This window comes from Excalfactoria chinensis, chromosome 9, assembly GCF_039878825.1.
Source record: "Excalfactoria chinensis isolate bCotChi1 chromosome 9, bCotChi1.hap2, whole genome shotgun sequence".
Taxonomy (NCBI): Eukaryota; Metazoa; Chordata; class Aves; order Galliformes; family Phasianidae; genus Excalfactoria; species Excalfactoria chinensis.
In genome coordinates, this window is record NC_092833.1 from 19,395,763 (window position 1) to 19,410,621 (window position 14,859).

The 14,859-nt window shown below is 53.3% G+C and overlaps 2 protein-coding genes and 1 long non-coding RNA gene across 3 annotated transcripts; 2 read left to right on the forward strand and 1 right to left on the reverse strand.

Moving 5' to 3' along the window:
- On the reverse strand, positions 1-4,954 carry LOC140256224 (uncharacterized). The gene is made up of 3 exons (XR_011904657.1): positions 4,869-4,954; positions 3,778-3,921; positions 1-97 (listed from the first exon to the last, which is right to left on the reverse strand). It is a non-coding gene; the product is annotated as an uncharacterized lncRNA (long non-coding RNA).
- Positions 434-4,903, forward strand: CLRN1 (clarin 1). Its single transcript, XM_072344570.1, has 3 exons — positions 434-920; positions 3,244-3,423; positions 3,668-4,903. The coding sequence occupies exons 1-3, from the start codon at positions 668-670 to the stop codon at positions 3,931-3,933; spliced, it is 699 nt and encodes a 232-aa protein (XP_072200671.1). The 5' UTR covers positions 434-667; the 3' UTR covers positions 3,934-4,903.
- A 151-nt stretch (positions 4,955-5,105) lies between the features above and the next one.
- On the forward strand, positions 5,106-13,453 carry MINDY4B (MINDY family member 4B). The gene is given in 14 exon segments (XM_072344736.1): positions 5,106-5,192; positions 6,605-6,840; positions 7,093-7,120; positions 7,888-7,995; positions 8,660-8,779; positions 9,332-9,423; positions 9,845-10,010; positions 10,440-10,505; positions 10,842-10,912; positions 11,754-11,826; positions 12,022-12,126; positions 12,631-12,924; positions 12,927-13,047; positions 13,050-13,453. Coding segments are annotated over 14 exon segments (1,971 nt in total).
- Positions 13,454-14,859: the final 1,406 nt, after the last annotated feature.

A 14,859-nucleotide genomic window follows, 5' to 3' on the forward strand; every position in this document is an offset into this window, starting at 1 on the left:
CTGCACGCTGCCTTCTTCATTTTAATTCTATGTAGTGCTCCTGCTGCAGACAGGCATCCAGGTAACGAACCACTCCTGAGCTGATCTGGTCAGAGAACTGAAAAGGGAAAAAAAAAACAAAGCCCTTTGTTGGCTCCAAACCTGGGGCTGATCGGCTCCAGGAGGGGCAGCAGGGACAGGACAGGTGCCAGGGGCCCACACCAGGTGAGCTCACACACAGGTGCCACTGTGTGCAGGTAGGGTCACCCAGCCCAGCCCAGCCCTCCCCTGCACTGGGGCAGCTGCCATAATGAGCAGAGCAGCTTTGCACTGCTGGCTCTGAGGGATTCCCAGCACACAGAGCCCTCTGAAAGCTTCTTTTCTGCACGGCCAACAACCCAGGGGGCAGCCAAGCCTGGCCCTGCCATAGCCTGCCCAATCAGACAGCCGGGAAGTGGAGCACTCATTGAATTACACGTTCCCTTGTTGCATTACTTCTCCACTATCAAGTGACACAGAGGATGGACTGAATCTCCCTGCAGACTGTTCCATTTGCAGCACAGTTAGAGGAGCTGCAGGGGGATGGGGAGGAACGCACCCTCCGAGCACCTCCCAGCGATGGACACCACACCAGCCATGGGCACCACACCAGCCCCCTGCTGAGAGCGCAGCCCCCCCCCACAGCACCATGCCCACCCCACAGAAGAAAATCCTCTTCTGCCTGGCTGGGGTGTTCAGCTTTGTGTGTGCCCTGGGAACCACAGCGGCCATCGGCACACAGCTGTGGGTGAAGGGAACCATCCTCTGCAAGACGGGCGCGCTGCTGGTCAACGCCACCGGGCCAGAGCTGGAGAAGTTCATCGGAGAGATCCAGTATGGGCTTTTCCATGGCGAGCGAGTGAGGCAGTGCGGGCTCGGCGGGAGGCCCTTCCAGTTCTCATGTGAGTAACAGAGACACCTGAATAATGGAAGGCTGCTCGGGGGCCAGGAGGTACCAACCCCGTACCTCACAGGGCTCAACAGGAGTAAAATGCTCTAAAGCCAAATGCTGCTCTTCATCTCTTAGCTTTCAGCTTGTAATTACCTTTTTTCTGACACTAGCAAAGCTCACTATTATTTTCAGCAATCTGTGTTTCTATTACAGTCACCCACAATTGAAATATGTATCTGCTATTACTTTAAATACTTTCATTTTTCACCTAATCTTTGTCATCCTCGTGTGTGTGTGTGTGTGTGTGTGTGTGTGTGTGTCAACACTGCGACCTTTGTTCTGTTGTAAAAGACACTAATCTAGCAGGAATCCCATGAAGGAACTGAGGCTGAGGCATGGGTGCACTTTGCTGCTGAAACAAAGCAGCCAAAGGCTTACAGTCTGCAGTATGGATTGAAAGCTGCTCGCTTGTTACTGGACTTACAGTCAACTGATGTGCAAATGGAGCTCGGTACCTGACATACCAAATTTTACCAAAGGCAGTTAAAAATGGTTTTGCTTTGCATGTGATACTCATATCTGCTCATCTCTAAGGATAAGATCCATGGAATGATGCAAGGAAGACAGTTTGCTTGTAGCAACACAGACAGTCATCTCTTGCAATATACCCTGCATGCCACCCACATTACTACAAAACACACCTTGGGAGCAATGTGCTAAAGCAGCTCCAAGAAGAACTCCAGTGAAGTTTGCCCTCACTGCAGCTGCACACTTTTCATCTCTTTTTTCACCCTCACTTTCATCTCACTTTTCACCCTCTGCAGAGGGTGGGTACTGACTGAGGCCAGTGTGCAGACCCTGTGGCTGCAGGAGCCCCTCCCCACGTGGGACAGAGCCCTCAGAGCTCCATGTGCATCCCAGGCGGCAGAACAGCCACACAGCAGTGCCATGCATGGTGATGCTCACCAGCGTGTCTAAGAGAAACAGCATATAAAACAGGCCAAGTGATTTAGTTTGCTGTTTGTTCCGCTAAATGCTCCCCCCTGACCACTACATCTCTTTTAATTGTGAAATGAATTTGCTCTGCCAGCAAGCTCTGCTCAGCCGGGGAAGGCCTTCTGCCTCATTTACTCCTGCTGCTTCTCATCAGTTTCTAGGTCAGCAGTTCATTTTCTAAAGGTCATAGGCATGCACACTAACACAGTATTTCATTCATTACTAGGCATGCTTTTCTTGCAAGGTGGCATTGCCGCTGGAATTAATTTTTCCTGATGTCACAAAATTGTAGTGACAAAAACTGTAACTGCAGGTGCCAAGGGAAAGATCCAGCACAGGGCAGTAACTTCTCCTTAACAAACTACATTCCACAACAATAAATCAAGTTGGTCTCCATTTCCTCTCAGTTTGTTACCTTGCTTTTTGGGCCTTCTGCTTCAAATACAATGCACCCCGTGAGCCCTTTACTCACAGAAACAGGAGCAGAAACCCCATCTTCGTGGTGTCCACATCTCCCCTTGGCAGCAGCTCCCAGCGGATGCTCACAGGGAGTTCCCTCTATTTCCACACTGGAAACACCCATGCTCTCCCCTTTCCACCCACCATCGCTCACCCCACAGCTCTGACCGCCATAGGAGCAGCGCACACCAGCACTGCTGCTTGATGATGTTCCCCCAGCTGTCATTGCTAGATGTGGATCTTTTAACATTTACTGCTTAAGATTTTCAGATAAAACCAAACATTTTGAGCCAAATTCTTAAATCATGAGGGTAACAAAGCAGCACTGAATATCCACATAAACCAAAGCAGTGTCATCACCATTTGAGACAAATGCAATGGGCATCACCACAGGGGCAGCTCGCAGCTCCACGGTGCCCTGGGCACAGCCCCATACAGCATCACACTGCCATGGCACAGCGCAGGCAGCACCAGGCTGAGCCCCCAGCACATGCTGGGAGAATGAAGAGCACTGAGCAGCTCAGTACCTGAGGAACACACCCTGGATCCATCGCTGGCCACTCGCAACAGGACTGTGTGAGCTGGATGTGGCTCTGGGCAACCTGGTCTGGTGGTTGGTGACCCTGTCTGTGGCAAGGGGAGCCATTCTATGACTGATTCTATGACTCACCTTCAGTGCAACTTCAAGAGCTCAAAGAGAACTTCTGGGCTTCCTGCACACCTCTCCAGCAAGATCAGTAGTGGGGGGTGGAGGAGAACAGACTGCACTTGGGAAAGCACAGTTTGAAGCAATAAGCACACATTAGCAGGAAAGCCTTGGCATGACTTCCAAATTAACATTGCTTAATATTTATAATATTTTCTAACTTCACATCTAGTTTTTCCAGACCTGCTCAAGATCATCCCTGCCAGCATCCACGTCAGCATCATTGTCTTCTGCATGGTGCTGATCATCTTCACACTGGTGGCAATGGGCTTTTTCCTGTACAATGCCTTTGGCAGCCCCTACGAAACACTGCATGGCCCCGTGGGGCTGTACCTGTGGAGCTTCATTGCCTGTAAGTACCCTCTGCAGGCTGCAGCGTGGGGCCACTGCACGGGGACCAAACAGAACATGGGGGGCAGGCAGAAGGGGCTGGTTTTGCTGCATGGCTTTATGCACAGCAGATGCTGCCCATGGTGGTTTGGCAGCAGGGCAGATGGGAGCCAACCCCCAGCAGTTGGGCAGTTCCAGCAGCCCACAGGCCCCAGGGACCTGCAGCTGTTCCTACAGGCATGATGGGCATCTTGTGCTCCTTCCAGGTTCCTGCGGCTGCCTCATCATGATCCTCTTCTCCTCCGAGGTGAAGATCCACCACCTGTCAGAGAAAATCGCTAACTTTAAGGAGAAAAGTTTCACATTTAAGACTCACAGCGAAAGGTTTGCAGACTCCTTCTGGATCATCCTGGCCTGCTCCCTGGTGCACTTCCTCAACGCGCTGCTGATACGCCTGGCCGGGTTCGAGTTCCCCTTCTCTAAACCCAAGGACTCAGGGACAGCCACTGGTGCCGCAGACCTGATGTATTAAAGTCAAACAGCATGAGGAGGAGGTGTTCATCACTGCCACCTTCAGCAGCCACCACCTGCACCAGCTTCTGAAGAAGTTAAAAACGAGAGAAGGTTTCAGATAACTGTTGTTGTGACAGTAAATAAAAGATAACATGCTAGATGACAAACCCAGATCAGAATACCCCTTCTCTCTTGGATTAAAGCCTTACTGAGGCATCTGCTTCTCTTTCCTCCAGACCTGACTTGAGAAGCAACTGCTGTGAACAGAACTGAGAATTCAACAGCACAGATCTGGAGCAGAGGCACAGCAAGGGGATTGCCATACAGCCACTTCCCATCACCAGCACAGCATGAGCCACCTGCAGCTCTCAGGGAGCCACAGCACTACCCCTACAGCACTGGGCAGCAGGGAATGGAGCAGGAAGGAGAGCACCCACCCTCCTCCTAGCACCAGCCCTGCCACAGACAGCAAGAGAGCAGGGGATGGCCCAGCTCCAGAGTGTCTTGCTGACACCTCACACAGAGGCATCGTTTCTGTCTGTGAAGAGCTCTAAGCTTTAAATGTTGGGGTTTTAACTCCCCCCGGAGCTCCATTTTGTAGAGAAATCCATGCATGAACAGCTTTGTGCCTCAAGATGAGGAGTTGTATGTAGAAATATAGCATGCACTCACACTGCTGCATCCCGAGGAGAGGGGTGAACCCAGGGCAGAGCAATGTGAGCTGAAACCCAGCAGTGCCCATCACAGCCCCCCCCTCCAGGGCTATGAGGAGCTCTGCCTAACCAGTAGGCAGCAAGTTGTCATCAAGCAGTACAAATAAACATGGACAGAATGCCATAGGCAGCACAGGCACATGCTACACACCTGGCACTGACAAGGGAAAGCCTGAGAGTTTCCAACACAAGGGGTGATGGAACCCAGAGCAAAAGGATATATGCGCCTCCATGCCCTTACCTCCCAGTCAGATAAGGTGCTCCAGCTGCTCACCGGGTGCACTGTGCCTCACCCACCAACCACAGGTGCAAGGAAGGGCTTCATCCTACCAACACTGCTGCACAAGGATGCCACTCAGGACACACAGCAGAAGAGGAACAAAGGGTCTGCCCAGCTCCCAGTTATCTGCAAAGGTTGGCTCCTGCACAGCTGTGTGCCATGAGCAATCCCCTCACAGCCACCTGCAGCAGCCCCAGCATGCAGGGCCTGGCTCTGAGAGCCCCAAGCTGCAGTGGTGCACAGGCTGACCTTGCTGATACAGATACTCGTCTTTGTACTTTTACAGTGAGTGGCAAAACATTCAGTGCTGGCTGCTGGATCTGTCTGTGCAAAGTTTGGCACCCACAGCCCCGCTCCCCTGAGCCTCTTACAGAGCAGCTCCCCTCCTGGGCTGTGCAGTACATGCCTTGTTCCCAGCCATACGCAACACTGTCTGCAAGGTGCCATGACCACCTACAATTCATTAACAATTCTCTTCCTAATTAATATGTGTGCCTTTATTAATTAATGATAACATATCTTCTTAACTCATAATTCCTACCATGTTTCACTGTATTATTTACTAAGCAGCAATTAATGAGGAGTAATGTTCCACCCTCCCTGCTCCTGGTGTTCCATGGGTTGTGCTCCTCTGCAGCACTGCTGTCCATCCATGGGGGGCCGGGCTGCTCTCAGTGCTGTATCCGCCTCAAGTGCCCCTACCTGCTCTGAAGGAGCAGCATTTGTAAAATAAAGAGCTGTACAGACCCACCTCATTGCTGAGGAGCAGCTCATTCCAGTCATGTTTGTTGTGCAAAGGGCCCAGCTGCTGGGGAACCCTTCACAAAGAGCTCTCCCATCCTATCCCATCTTATCCCCATTCCAAGCCATCCACCCTACCCACAACCACGAGACCAGCTGTTACTACTATCCTTGCCCAGTTCCCAAGGCAAACAGAGCAACCGATCAGCAAACCAAGCTGGGGTGCTGTGTGTGTCTGAGCACCCAGCGCAGCGGCTGCAGCATGCCTGGTGCTCCACTTGTGCTCCTGGATGAAAACCAGCAAACACCAGCATATGCTCTGCGCAGTGCTTCAAATCCGTGAGCATCAACTACAGGTTTTCCCCATGTCATTTCTAGAATGGGATGTTTGTATTGGTTGTTAATATACAGATGGTAGCAAATGTACAGAAGGAATAAGCAAAGGGAAACTCACCAGTGGTGGTGCCTTAGCTGAAGAAGCTGGGGCAGTCCTCACTGGTGAGAAATCTCCAAGAGGTGCTGCCTCAGTGGGAGTCAGCCCTTAAATGAGGTCTCAGAGGGGATGGAGTCGAGCTCCAGCCCTTCCAGGAGCACAGCTCCATCACTCTCACCTGTGCTCCCACAGCTGACCCCACACTTGCCTCAGCTGATTAATCAGAGGTTCAGGCTGTGATTACCAATCTCCCATACAGATGTTTCATGCTTCAAAGAAAAAAACACCTCATAGTGAGGGGAAATATTTAAATATATTTGGAAAGGTTTCCTGAAAATTCAGATTTTTTCTTATCACCATAAAAATAGAACACCGGTGTGTCCGTACATCTGAGCAGCATTGTAAGACTGGCTGGGGTGGGAGTCAGGCTCCTCCAGGGGTCAGGTTCAGAGCGGGGAGCACAGAGCGTGTCTGGTGCTGATTAAAGTTTAAGCACGGTGTGACAGCAGCAGGCGGATGAGAGGATGAGGGCTGTGCATCTGGCTCTGCTCCCCTCTGCTGCTCACACAGAGGGTGCCAATGGGAGAGCGAGGGGCTGAGCACAGCGAGCGCCCTGAGCACACTGAGCGCCCTGCTCACAGCTGAGCAGACAATGCAGGCTGCACACACTGAGCACACGGTGCCCCAAACTGCTCTGGATGAGATCTCCAGCAGAATTTTGGATCTCGACAAATGGAGAAAAATCTTCAGTTTCTGTGGGTAAGTTTTTCAGTCCGCTTCGTTCTTATCACATCCTAAATCCAGCGGTCTAAAACATAGTCAGTTGTTAATTTCAATATGGTTGTTTGTGGCGTGTTGTCATTATTAGTAATATCATGCTGTGTGTTATATTAAAAGCAGTAGCTTTTACTCGCTTTCTCTCCTGCAGTTCTCTTCTGGCTGCCTCCCATTTCCAAACGCAGGAGCAGCACCTCTGTTTGCTTCTAATGTGCATTTCCTCTCCCTTTGCAGCCGGGAAGGTGGTGAGACCAGCCCCCAGGTGGGTGCTCCTCTCTCGGGTAGTGCTGCTCTCTCATCCCCCAGACACTGCAGTCCCCCTGCAGCGCCCACACGGAGCTGCTCACACCCCTCTGAACACGTGTGTGCTCTCAGTGTTTTCTCAAGGGCTGTTTTCCCAAAGCAGAACCAAAGCAGAAGAGCATAAATGAACCTTTCTGCTTCCGCTTAACAGCTTCTGTGGCCAGTTTAAGAACACGGGGGGAAAAAAAAGCTATGAAATGAAGAACCACGCAGTGTGTTTGGACCCTGCCCTGCGCTCAGGCTGACAAGCACGGACGTTCACATCCTGAAGTCCAAATACTTTTCCACACCGTAATCATTCGCTTCTGTGGGAGTTGGTTTCAACAAAGGGAACCAGCTGGAAACGAGATGCACAAACGTGTACTTACCCAACACAGATGTGCCTGAGCTGCACGTCCCCATGGTCCATACAGAGTGCAACAACTCAGGACTGTAGCAGATATTTGGAAGTGAATGCCGCCCACCCCTTAGAGCAACCAGTTGTAACCAAAACCTGACTGAGTTTGCCCTGTTTAAAGCAGAAATATCTGCAGTCACTGTTGGTTTGTTGGTGCTCCAACACACTCTGCGGGAGAGTTCAGCTGCTCAGCTTTGTGCCCACAGGTGGCAGCAGGTGGTGAAGGGCAGTGAGGGCTGAGCCAGTGCAGGGGGGCAGGGAGTGAGCGGGAGCTGGGAGGAGGGATCCTGGAGCAGGGAGCCCCCAGCACCAGCTCTGTCTCCCCACAGGGACCTGCAGGCTGTGGGCACAGAGCAGTGGGCACCAGAGGAGCCCTGGAGCCACGTGTGCCACCTGCAGAGCTCACAGGGCGGCCCATCCCCATGGATATAGCAATGGTGAGCAGCATGGGCAGCATGGAACCTGACCCGGAGCTGGCAGCTTGTGAGGCTGCTGCTGTTGCTTACAGAGTTACCATCATTACTTGTGTATGAGACTCCCACAGAGCGTGGCTGTAACATATTCTCATAACTCTGGTTGCTGCCAGGCATGACCCTGCCCCCCAGTGCTTTCCTAGGGACCAGCTGTGAGGGGCAGGAGGCTCAGCAGCAGGAGAGCACTTCTCTGCTGCCAAATACCAAGTGGTTCTGAGACTGACAGTGCTTATTGTCTGGGCCCCAGAACCCGACCAGTGTTCCACAGGCAATGGCAGAGGGTCCCAGCACCAGCCTCGTGTCTGTGACCTCTGACACAACCCCACCACTGCGGCCCAAACATAATGAAAAACTCAGGGTGTGAAACTGGAGGTGAAACCTGGCAGGAGCTGTGGTGCAGACCACAGCCAGGGAAGTCTTATCCCATAAAGAGGCAAAAAGCCCCTGCTCAGGGTCAGAGCCACAGCTCCCCATCCCCACAGCTCCCCACTCCCACAGCTCCCCCAGCCCCAGCCCATGGCCGAGCACAGCCTGCAGGACGCAGCACAGGCAGTGTGCAGGCAGGACCATGATGTGCACACCAAGGTGCAGGCGCCCATCTGTGGCCATAGCTGCTCTCTACCTGCAGGCACTGCAGACGCTGCTGCTTGGGAAGGCATCGTGCACCTTCAGCCAGGACTGGGCACGAGCACACTTCAGGTTCCGTGAGCCGCACTCTGACCTGGCCTACGCTCTGGAGGCTGAGAAGGTAACGCTGCAGTGCAGCCCACAGGCATGCTCCTTCCCGCAGTGCTCAGCAGGATGGATGGGCTCCGGTGCAGATGTTGGAGCAGCTTTGGGTGGAATGGCTGCTCTGTTGCAGCAGCAGTGCAGGTGTGAGATGAAAGCAACACGGCCTTGCATGCTTGCAGCAGCAGGCAGCCAAACGGCACAGACCTGCACTGCCCACCCCTCCTTGTGCATCTCCTGCCTCTCACTGCCCCATGTGGAACCCAAATAGGTGCAGACACCATTCTGGGTGTTGTGGCCACCCCCCTGGGACCCAGCCCCACACAGCACAGCACCGGGGCTGCTGCGGGTGCTTCTTGCACAGAGATTTCCTATTTTTTAGGCACATCAGATATTTTTCAATTTATTTTCCATTTACCTCCGCAGTCATCGGCCCTTATGAATTACCAGGGGAATGCAGAACAGCTCCCCGTGGGGCAGCCAGCAGCACGGCTCAGAGCTGTGCTTTGCAGGGCTGCACCACATGCCAGGTGGGCTCACAGACACCGCCAGCTGCTTTCTTTGTTTCCAGGGAGGAACGAGAGCCATTGTGATGGCTGTACAAGCAAACATCATTAAATACCTGCTCTTCACAAGGAACACAGAACACACTCACCTGGAGAGGTAAGCTGAGCCTTCCTGGGGAAATATACAAACCATTTCTTTGCACTGTTTGAACTAAAAAAAAACAGCACCAGCCTCTAAGTTGTACGAGACAGAACATAACCAGGTTTGCAGATGCAGATGGAAATCTGCACCTGCAGCAGTGACTTGACTGGCTCCAAGGCAAGGTTTTACCCTCTTTGTTGCTGTAGGAGCGAGGCTTGCTGCCTCAGTGCAATCTCTGGCGCAACTGTTGCTGCCCAGTGTCAGGCCCCACCTTGGGGCATGGGGACTCGCAGCATCCTCAAGGACGTACCCACAACTGTTGGTGGTATGGGGCTGGGCAGGTGATGGGGACACGGGCACAGGGACACAGGGACACAGACCCCTGCTGCCCCTGCCCACACCTGTCTGCTGTGCTCTTCTCTGCCCTGCACTGCAGACTGTGCAGAATCAGCCAGAAGGAGCAAGGAGAGGCCCTGGCTGCAGCGCTGGCAGACAGCCTGTGGGCAGCAGGGGACGGCCGGAGAGCCACTGTCTGCCTCCTCACTGCAGCCACCCACTGCTCCCCTCCTGTGGGCTACAAAGCTAACAGCTTCACTGAGCAGGTGGGTATGGAAATGCTTCCTGCAAATACGGCTTCTTGAATGACGTCTGGTCTGAACTGTCTACAGACCAGAAACCTCTCATTAGCCTGCTCCTACCTTACAGTGCACCGCATAACATAAGAACATCGGACCCATGGCCAGGTGGAGCTCGACAGGTGTTCCTGCCTCCTTGTGAAGGCATGACTTCTTTGTAGAGCTCATTTCTTTAACTCTGGTCTTTCTTCTGTTAGAAGAAGGAACAAGTTGACTTAAAGCCTTTCCTTAACTTCTGTCTGTTAACTGTTAGCATAAAACTGAACTCTGCTGTTCAGGAAGGGTCAGCGTGGGTCCCTGTGTTTGCCTTTCATTTGGAAACACTGAGCTGAAAAGTTCCACTTCTGGATGTTCCGTCTCCTCTGTGGTTCCTCACCTCACACTCCTGCCCTACAGATCCGCCTCTTCGAGTTCCCCGAGAAAGCAGCAGCTCAGGAGTTTATCTTTGACCATATTGGCTGTGTATGTATGGAATATCATCTCCTTTTTGTTTTGTTTTGGTTTGGTTTTTTTGCATGACAAATGGGCAGCAGCTTGTACTTGGTTCAAACAGGTTTCTTGTACCTTTAGCCAAAACCTGGAAAAACATGCAAAAATAGGTTGGCCAAGAACTGGAAGTTTCTTCTATTTCATCTGATTTTAATCAGCAAAACTGTAGCAAAGCCTTCCCAGGGTAACACCCCGTTCACTCTGCTCAGTGTGCTCACCTGGCATTGCAGTTAAGCAGAGGATTTGCTCTAATTAAGCATCACATAGCCACTGTAATTTCCTCCCTGATTACTTCTTTTGTTTCTCCAGTTCAGAGATGAAGGGAGTCACGGACTGATCCTGTTTTTATACAGTTTACTTTTCTCCAGGACGCTGGAAAGGTATCTTTCTTTTTAAAATTATCTTTGCCCTTTTTCTCTGGTTACATCTGATGAAATGGTCCTTTTCTTCCATTACTGAAATGCTCTGTCCTGGGCTAGCGGGGAGCAGCTGGCTGTGTGTTGAGGAGAAAGGTGCTGCTGTCGTATAGCATCACTGTGTGCGCTTGTGCTGACACAGCTGGCAGCAGCAGGGAGGGAGCAGCAGAGAGAGGCAGGCATGCAGCTGTGTACAGCTTCATATGCAGCTCCATGTGCCACTCACTCCACATGCAGCTCTATGGGCAGCTCCAGCTGCACACAAAGGAGGAGCAATGCACTGTGACAGAACACGAGCCATCCCACAGATAGCCAGAATCATGGCTATGCTGATCAACTTAGAAAAATCACAGAAGCATCACTGTGTTAGCAGAGGAAACTGATAGAATCTTTCTCAAACTGATGTAAAAAGATTTGTGCAAAGAAACGGCAGATCAGCAGCTGAGCTGTGCCCGTGTCACAACCACGTGACACTGTGACCACAGCTCAGCAGAAACTGCAGTGCTACTGCAAATCGTTGTACTCAGGTTAATCTCGGGTGTAACTGGAGGCTTCCAACAACAGCTGCACCGCGAAGGTCTGAATCCGATCCTAAATTTGAACTTAATAGAACTAGGCCAGAAATACAAGTGCTCAGGTAGAGCATGAGGCCACTGCATTGGGATGCTGCTGCCATGGCAGTGGAAAAAGAAAACGAAACAATTCGGTGATGTTTCCTCCTGCTTTCCTCATTGCTCCCTCGTGGTGCACGCAGCTCCCACCATCGCTGACGTGGGACAGCCGTGCTCTGTGTTTGACTGCACAGGGTCCGGGAGGAGCTGGGCGGCACAACGCCACCTCTGTTAGAATGCGGCTCTGGAAACGTCGTCTGCACGCAGGTAGGATCAGCCCAAGTTGCCAACTTACTTACTGCTGTTACCTACGTTTGGTTTAGGAAAGCACCCCCACTTGTTCGTCAGACAAACAGGGTGGGCTTTGCGTGAGGGCCGAGGGGGCGGCGGCGGCGGCAAGGCCGTGCAGCAGCGCCCTGCGTGGGTCGCGCAGCTCCGCGCTGACAGCGGCTCCTCCGGCAGGCAGCGCTCCTGCTCGTCCTGTCGGGCCGCGCACAGCCCGCGCAGCGCAGCGAGGTGGGATTCCTGCGTTGGGGCGGCGAGGAGGCGGAGCGCCGCCTGCCCCCGGTAAGCCCCGACAACCCGGCCCCGCGTCCCGTCCCCGGCCCGAATCCCACGGCAGGTGATGCGGTGGCGATTTCCCACCTCGCGTTTTGCCTCCCAGTGCGCGTGGAGCCGTGCCCCGGGCTCCCGGCACCAACACGGCCCTCGCATCCTTTACGCAAGGCTCTCCTCTGGCCGACGCCACGCAGCTTTGCCTCCAGGCGGGCGGTGAGGGCTGAGCTCCCGCCTCCATCCACCCGCCTGCCCTGACCCCACCCTGGCAGAGGCAGCGGGGCAGGGCACGGAGCCCCCCAGAGCCACGGCACCCCCGGGGCTGCTGGTCAGGACCCCCGTTCAGGGCTGCTGTGTCTCACTGCCTGCCACCCGTGACCATCACACAGATACAATAGGGGCGAACAGCCACAAGGCGCCCTAAACCTGGCACGGCAGAGCAGACGCTGCTGAGGACTGCTGGCAGTGCTGGCAGTGCTGGCAGTGCTGAATGCCCACCGACCATTCTGCCCCTAGGTTGGCAGCATGCTGAAAACTCCCAAGTTCCCAATCTGGCTGTGCAGCATCAATGGGACTCACAGTGTCCTTTTCAGCACCAACCAGCTGCTCCTGTCTGACTGGAAGATGGAGCACATCTTTCACCTGTACTTCTACAACGGGCAGCACGGGCAGAAGAGAACAGCCCACCTGACCATAGGTGTGTGCCCAGCCCGCCCAGAGCACTGCACTGTGGGTGTCATGTACGGATGTGTGCAGGACTGCACATGTGCACAGCTCTGCACGTCCAGCCCCACACACAGCCCATGCTGCAGGGCACCCACACACTGATGCACACAAACAGCACACATCTGTATTTTCCCACCCAGAAGCAAAGTGCCCCCAGGCACCCACATTCACCTTGAGCCCCACATACCTTCAGAACTGTGTTTCACTTCAGATACCCACTCACATCACTGGGAAGAGGGCCGCTGTGAGGCCGTGAGCAGCCCAGGGAGGAAGGTTCCATCGCTAGAGATGGCCATCAGGACCAAGTGGCCGGGGGCAGCTGTCAGATGGAATGGCACACAGCCCTTCTTCTGATCTGCCCTCCACCCCAGCACCAGCAGCAGCACCAGCAGCAGGGCCATTGCGGGCACCACCACAGCCCTCAACTGGAGCTGGCAGGGGAAAGGAAACAGCGTGGCAACGTGGTCATTTCCTTCCAAGCAGAGATGATCAAGAAATAAAAGTCTGTCATGAAAGTGCTGACCATGGTGAAACAACATTAAGCACTGACAACACAGTGTGCATCAAAATCATTTGGCCCAGTGTGAGCATCCAGTTCTACCACTTGCAATGACCAAGGTTTGCTCCCAGCCCTTCATAGCCAGCCCTCTCCTGTTGCCCACAGCAGGCACAGACTTGACCCACAGCATCCCACGGGCATCCATGCAGGCCATGTGCACCGCCACATTACAAACTGTTCTCTGCTTCCTTTTTTAGACCTCTCCCAAAAAAGCTGTTAGTCATACCAAAACTGTGTGCTGTAATGATAGCTGTCCAGAGAACAAGAAACCTGCCTGCAAGATACCCGGAGATACAGACCCCTGGATGAAAATAAAAGGAAAAAAAGAGGGCAGTCAGAACCAGCCTGCAATGGTGCTGGGACAGGACGGGAGCTGCTGGGGCTCTGCAGTGCTCCCTGATCCCCTCCTGCCATTTCTGCTCAGGTCAAAGCTCAGCCAGTGCCCAGCAGCAGGTCACAGCCCAGTGCCCAGCAGCAGGTCACAGCCCAGTGCCCAGCAGCAGGCTGTCCCTGCCGGGGCTGCGCAGTGGGAGCTGTACCAGGACAGGCAGAGCCCTGGTGAGTCATGTCTGGTGCGCAGTGCTGCCATGTGTGGGGAGGAACCACACCGCAGCCCAGGGCAGCCCAGGGTGGCTTTCAAGGCAGGTCAGCTTATTCATACTTGAGAACACCTTGACAAGGTAAGGAAGTCAGTGTTCATGCTAAACAGAGCATACTCATTCTACCTGAGGAATACTGGCATGTGCTCAGGCAAACAGTAGATTAATAAAGCACGATCAGAGACATGAAATAAATGCCAATCAGGCTTGACTGACCAGCACTGAGGGGTGCGCTGCATGGCCAGGTATGCTGGGTGGTAGTGCCAACTAAATGAGTTCCTACGAAGGTACAAAGGTGCCAAAGGACACCGTTCAGAGCTGTGTTCCAGGTCAGTGCAGCAGCAGTGGTCAGAGCACAGCTGGCAGCGCTGGGTCCCAGTGCCACGTCCTGCACACACAGCTGCACTGAATGCATACACGATTTCTAAAGAAACAGGAACAGAAACGCGCTGCACCAGACTGAGGAAGCAGCCCCACTGCCTCCCTCGGGGCTTCACCCTTCCTCCCTCTCCCCTTCTCTGTCTGTTTATAACCTCCGTGCAGTGCAAGGCTAAATTTAAGACTCAAGTTCCCCTCAAAGAAAAGGAAGCCCTTTCTGCAAGCTAACAGCACACTTACAGATGCTTTAAAAATAAGAAGCAATAACAGCAGTCTGGCTGTTGGTTAAACTTGGTTGGAAAATGCAAACAAAAAAACACAGATGACAGAGAGGAGAGCTCAGCAGCTCCGACACCTCACAGAGCCCCGCACTCATAACAGAGCTCGGCTGCAGATTTTCATTTCTAGCCTGGAAATGTCTTTGCAGAAGATGCACAGACCCGGCACAGCCCACACACCGGGTGCTGTCAGACACTCGGGGAT

Bases quoted from the DNA above. Each gene is read 5' to 3' on its own strand.
- CLRN1 (XM_072344570.1), top strand. From the start codon at position 668: ATGCCCACCCCACAGAAGAAAATCCTCTTCTGCCTGGCTGGGGTGTTC. The intron at 921-3,243 runs GTGAGTAACAGA...CTTCACATCTAG, and splicing joins GAGGCCCTTCCAGTTCTCAT to TTTTTCCAGACCTGCTCAAG. The intron at 3,424-3,667 runs GTAAGTACCCTC...TGCTCCTTCCAG, and splicing joins CCTGTGGAGCTTCATTGCCT to GTTCCTGCGGCTGCCTCATC.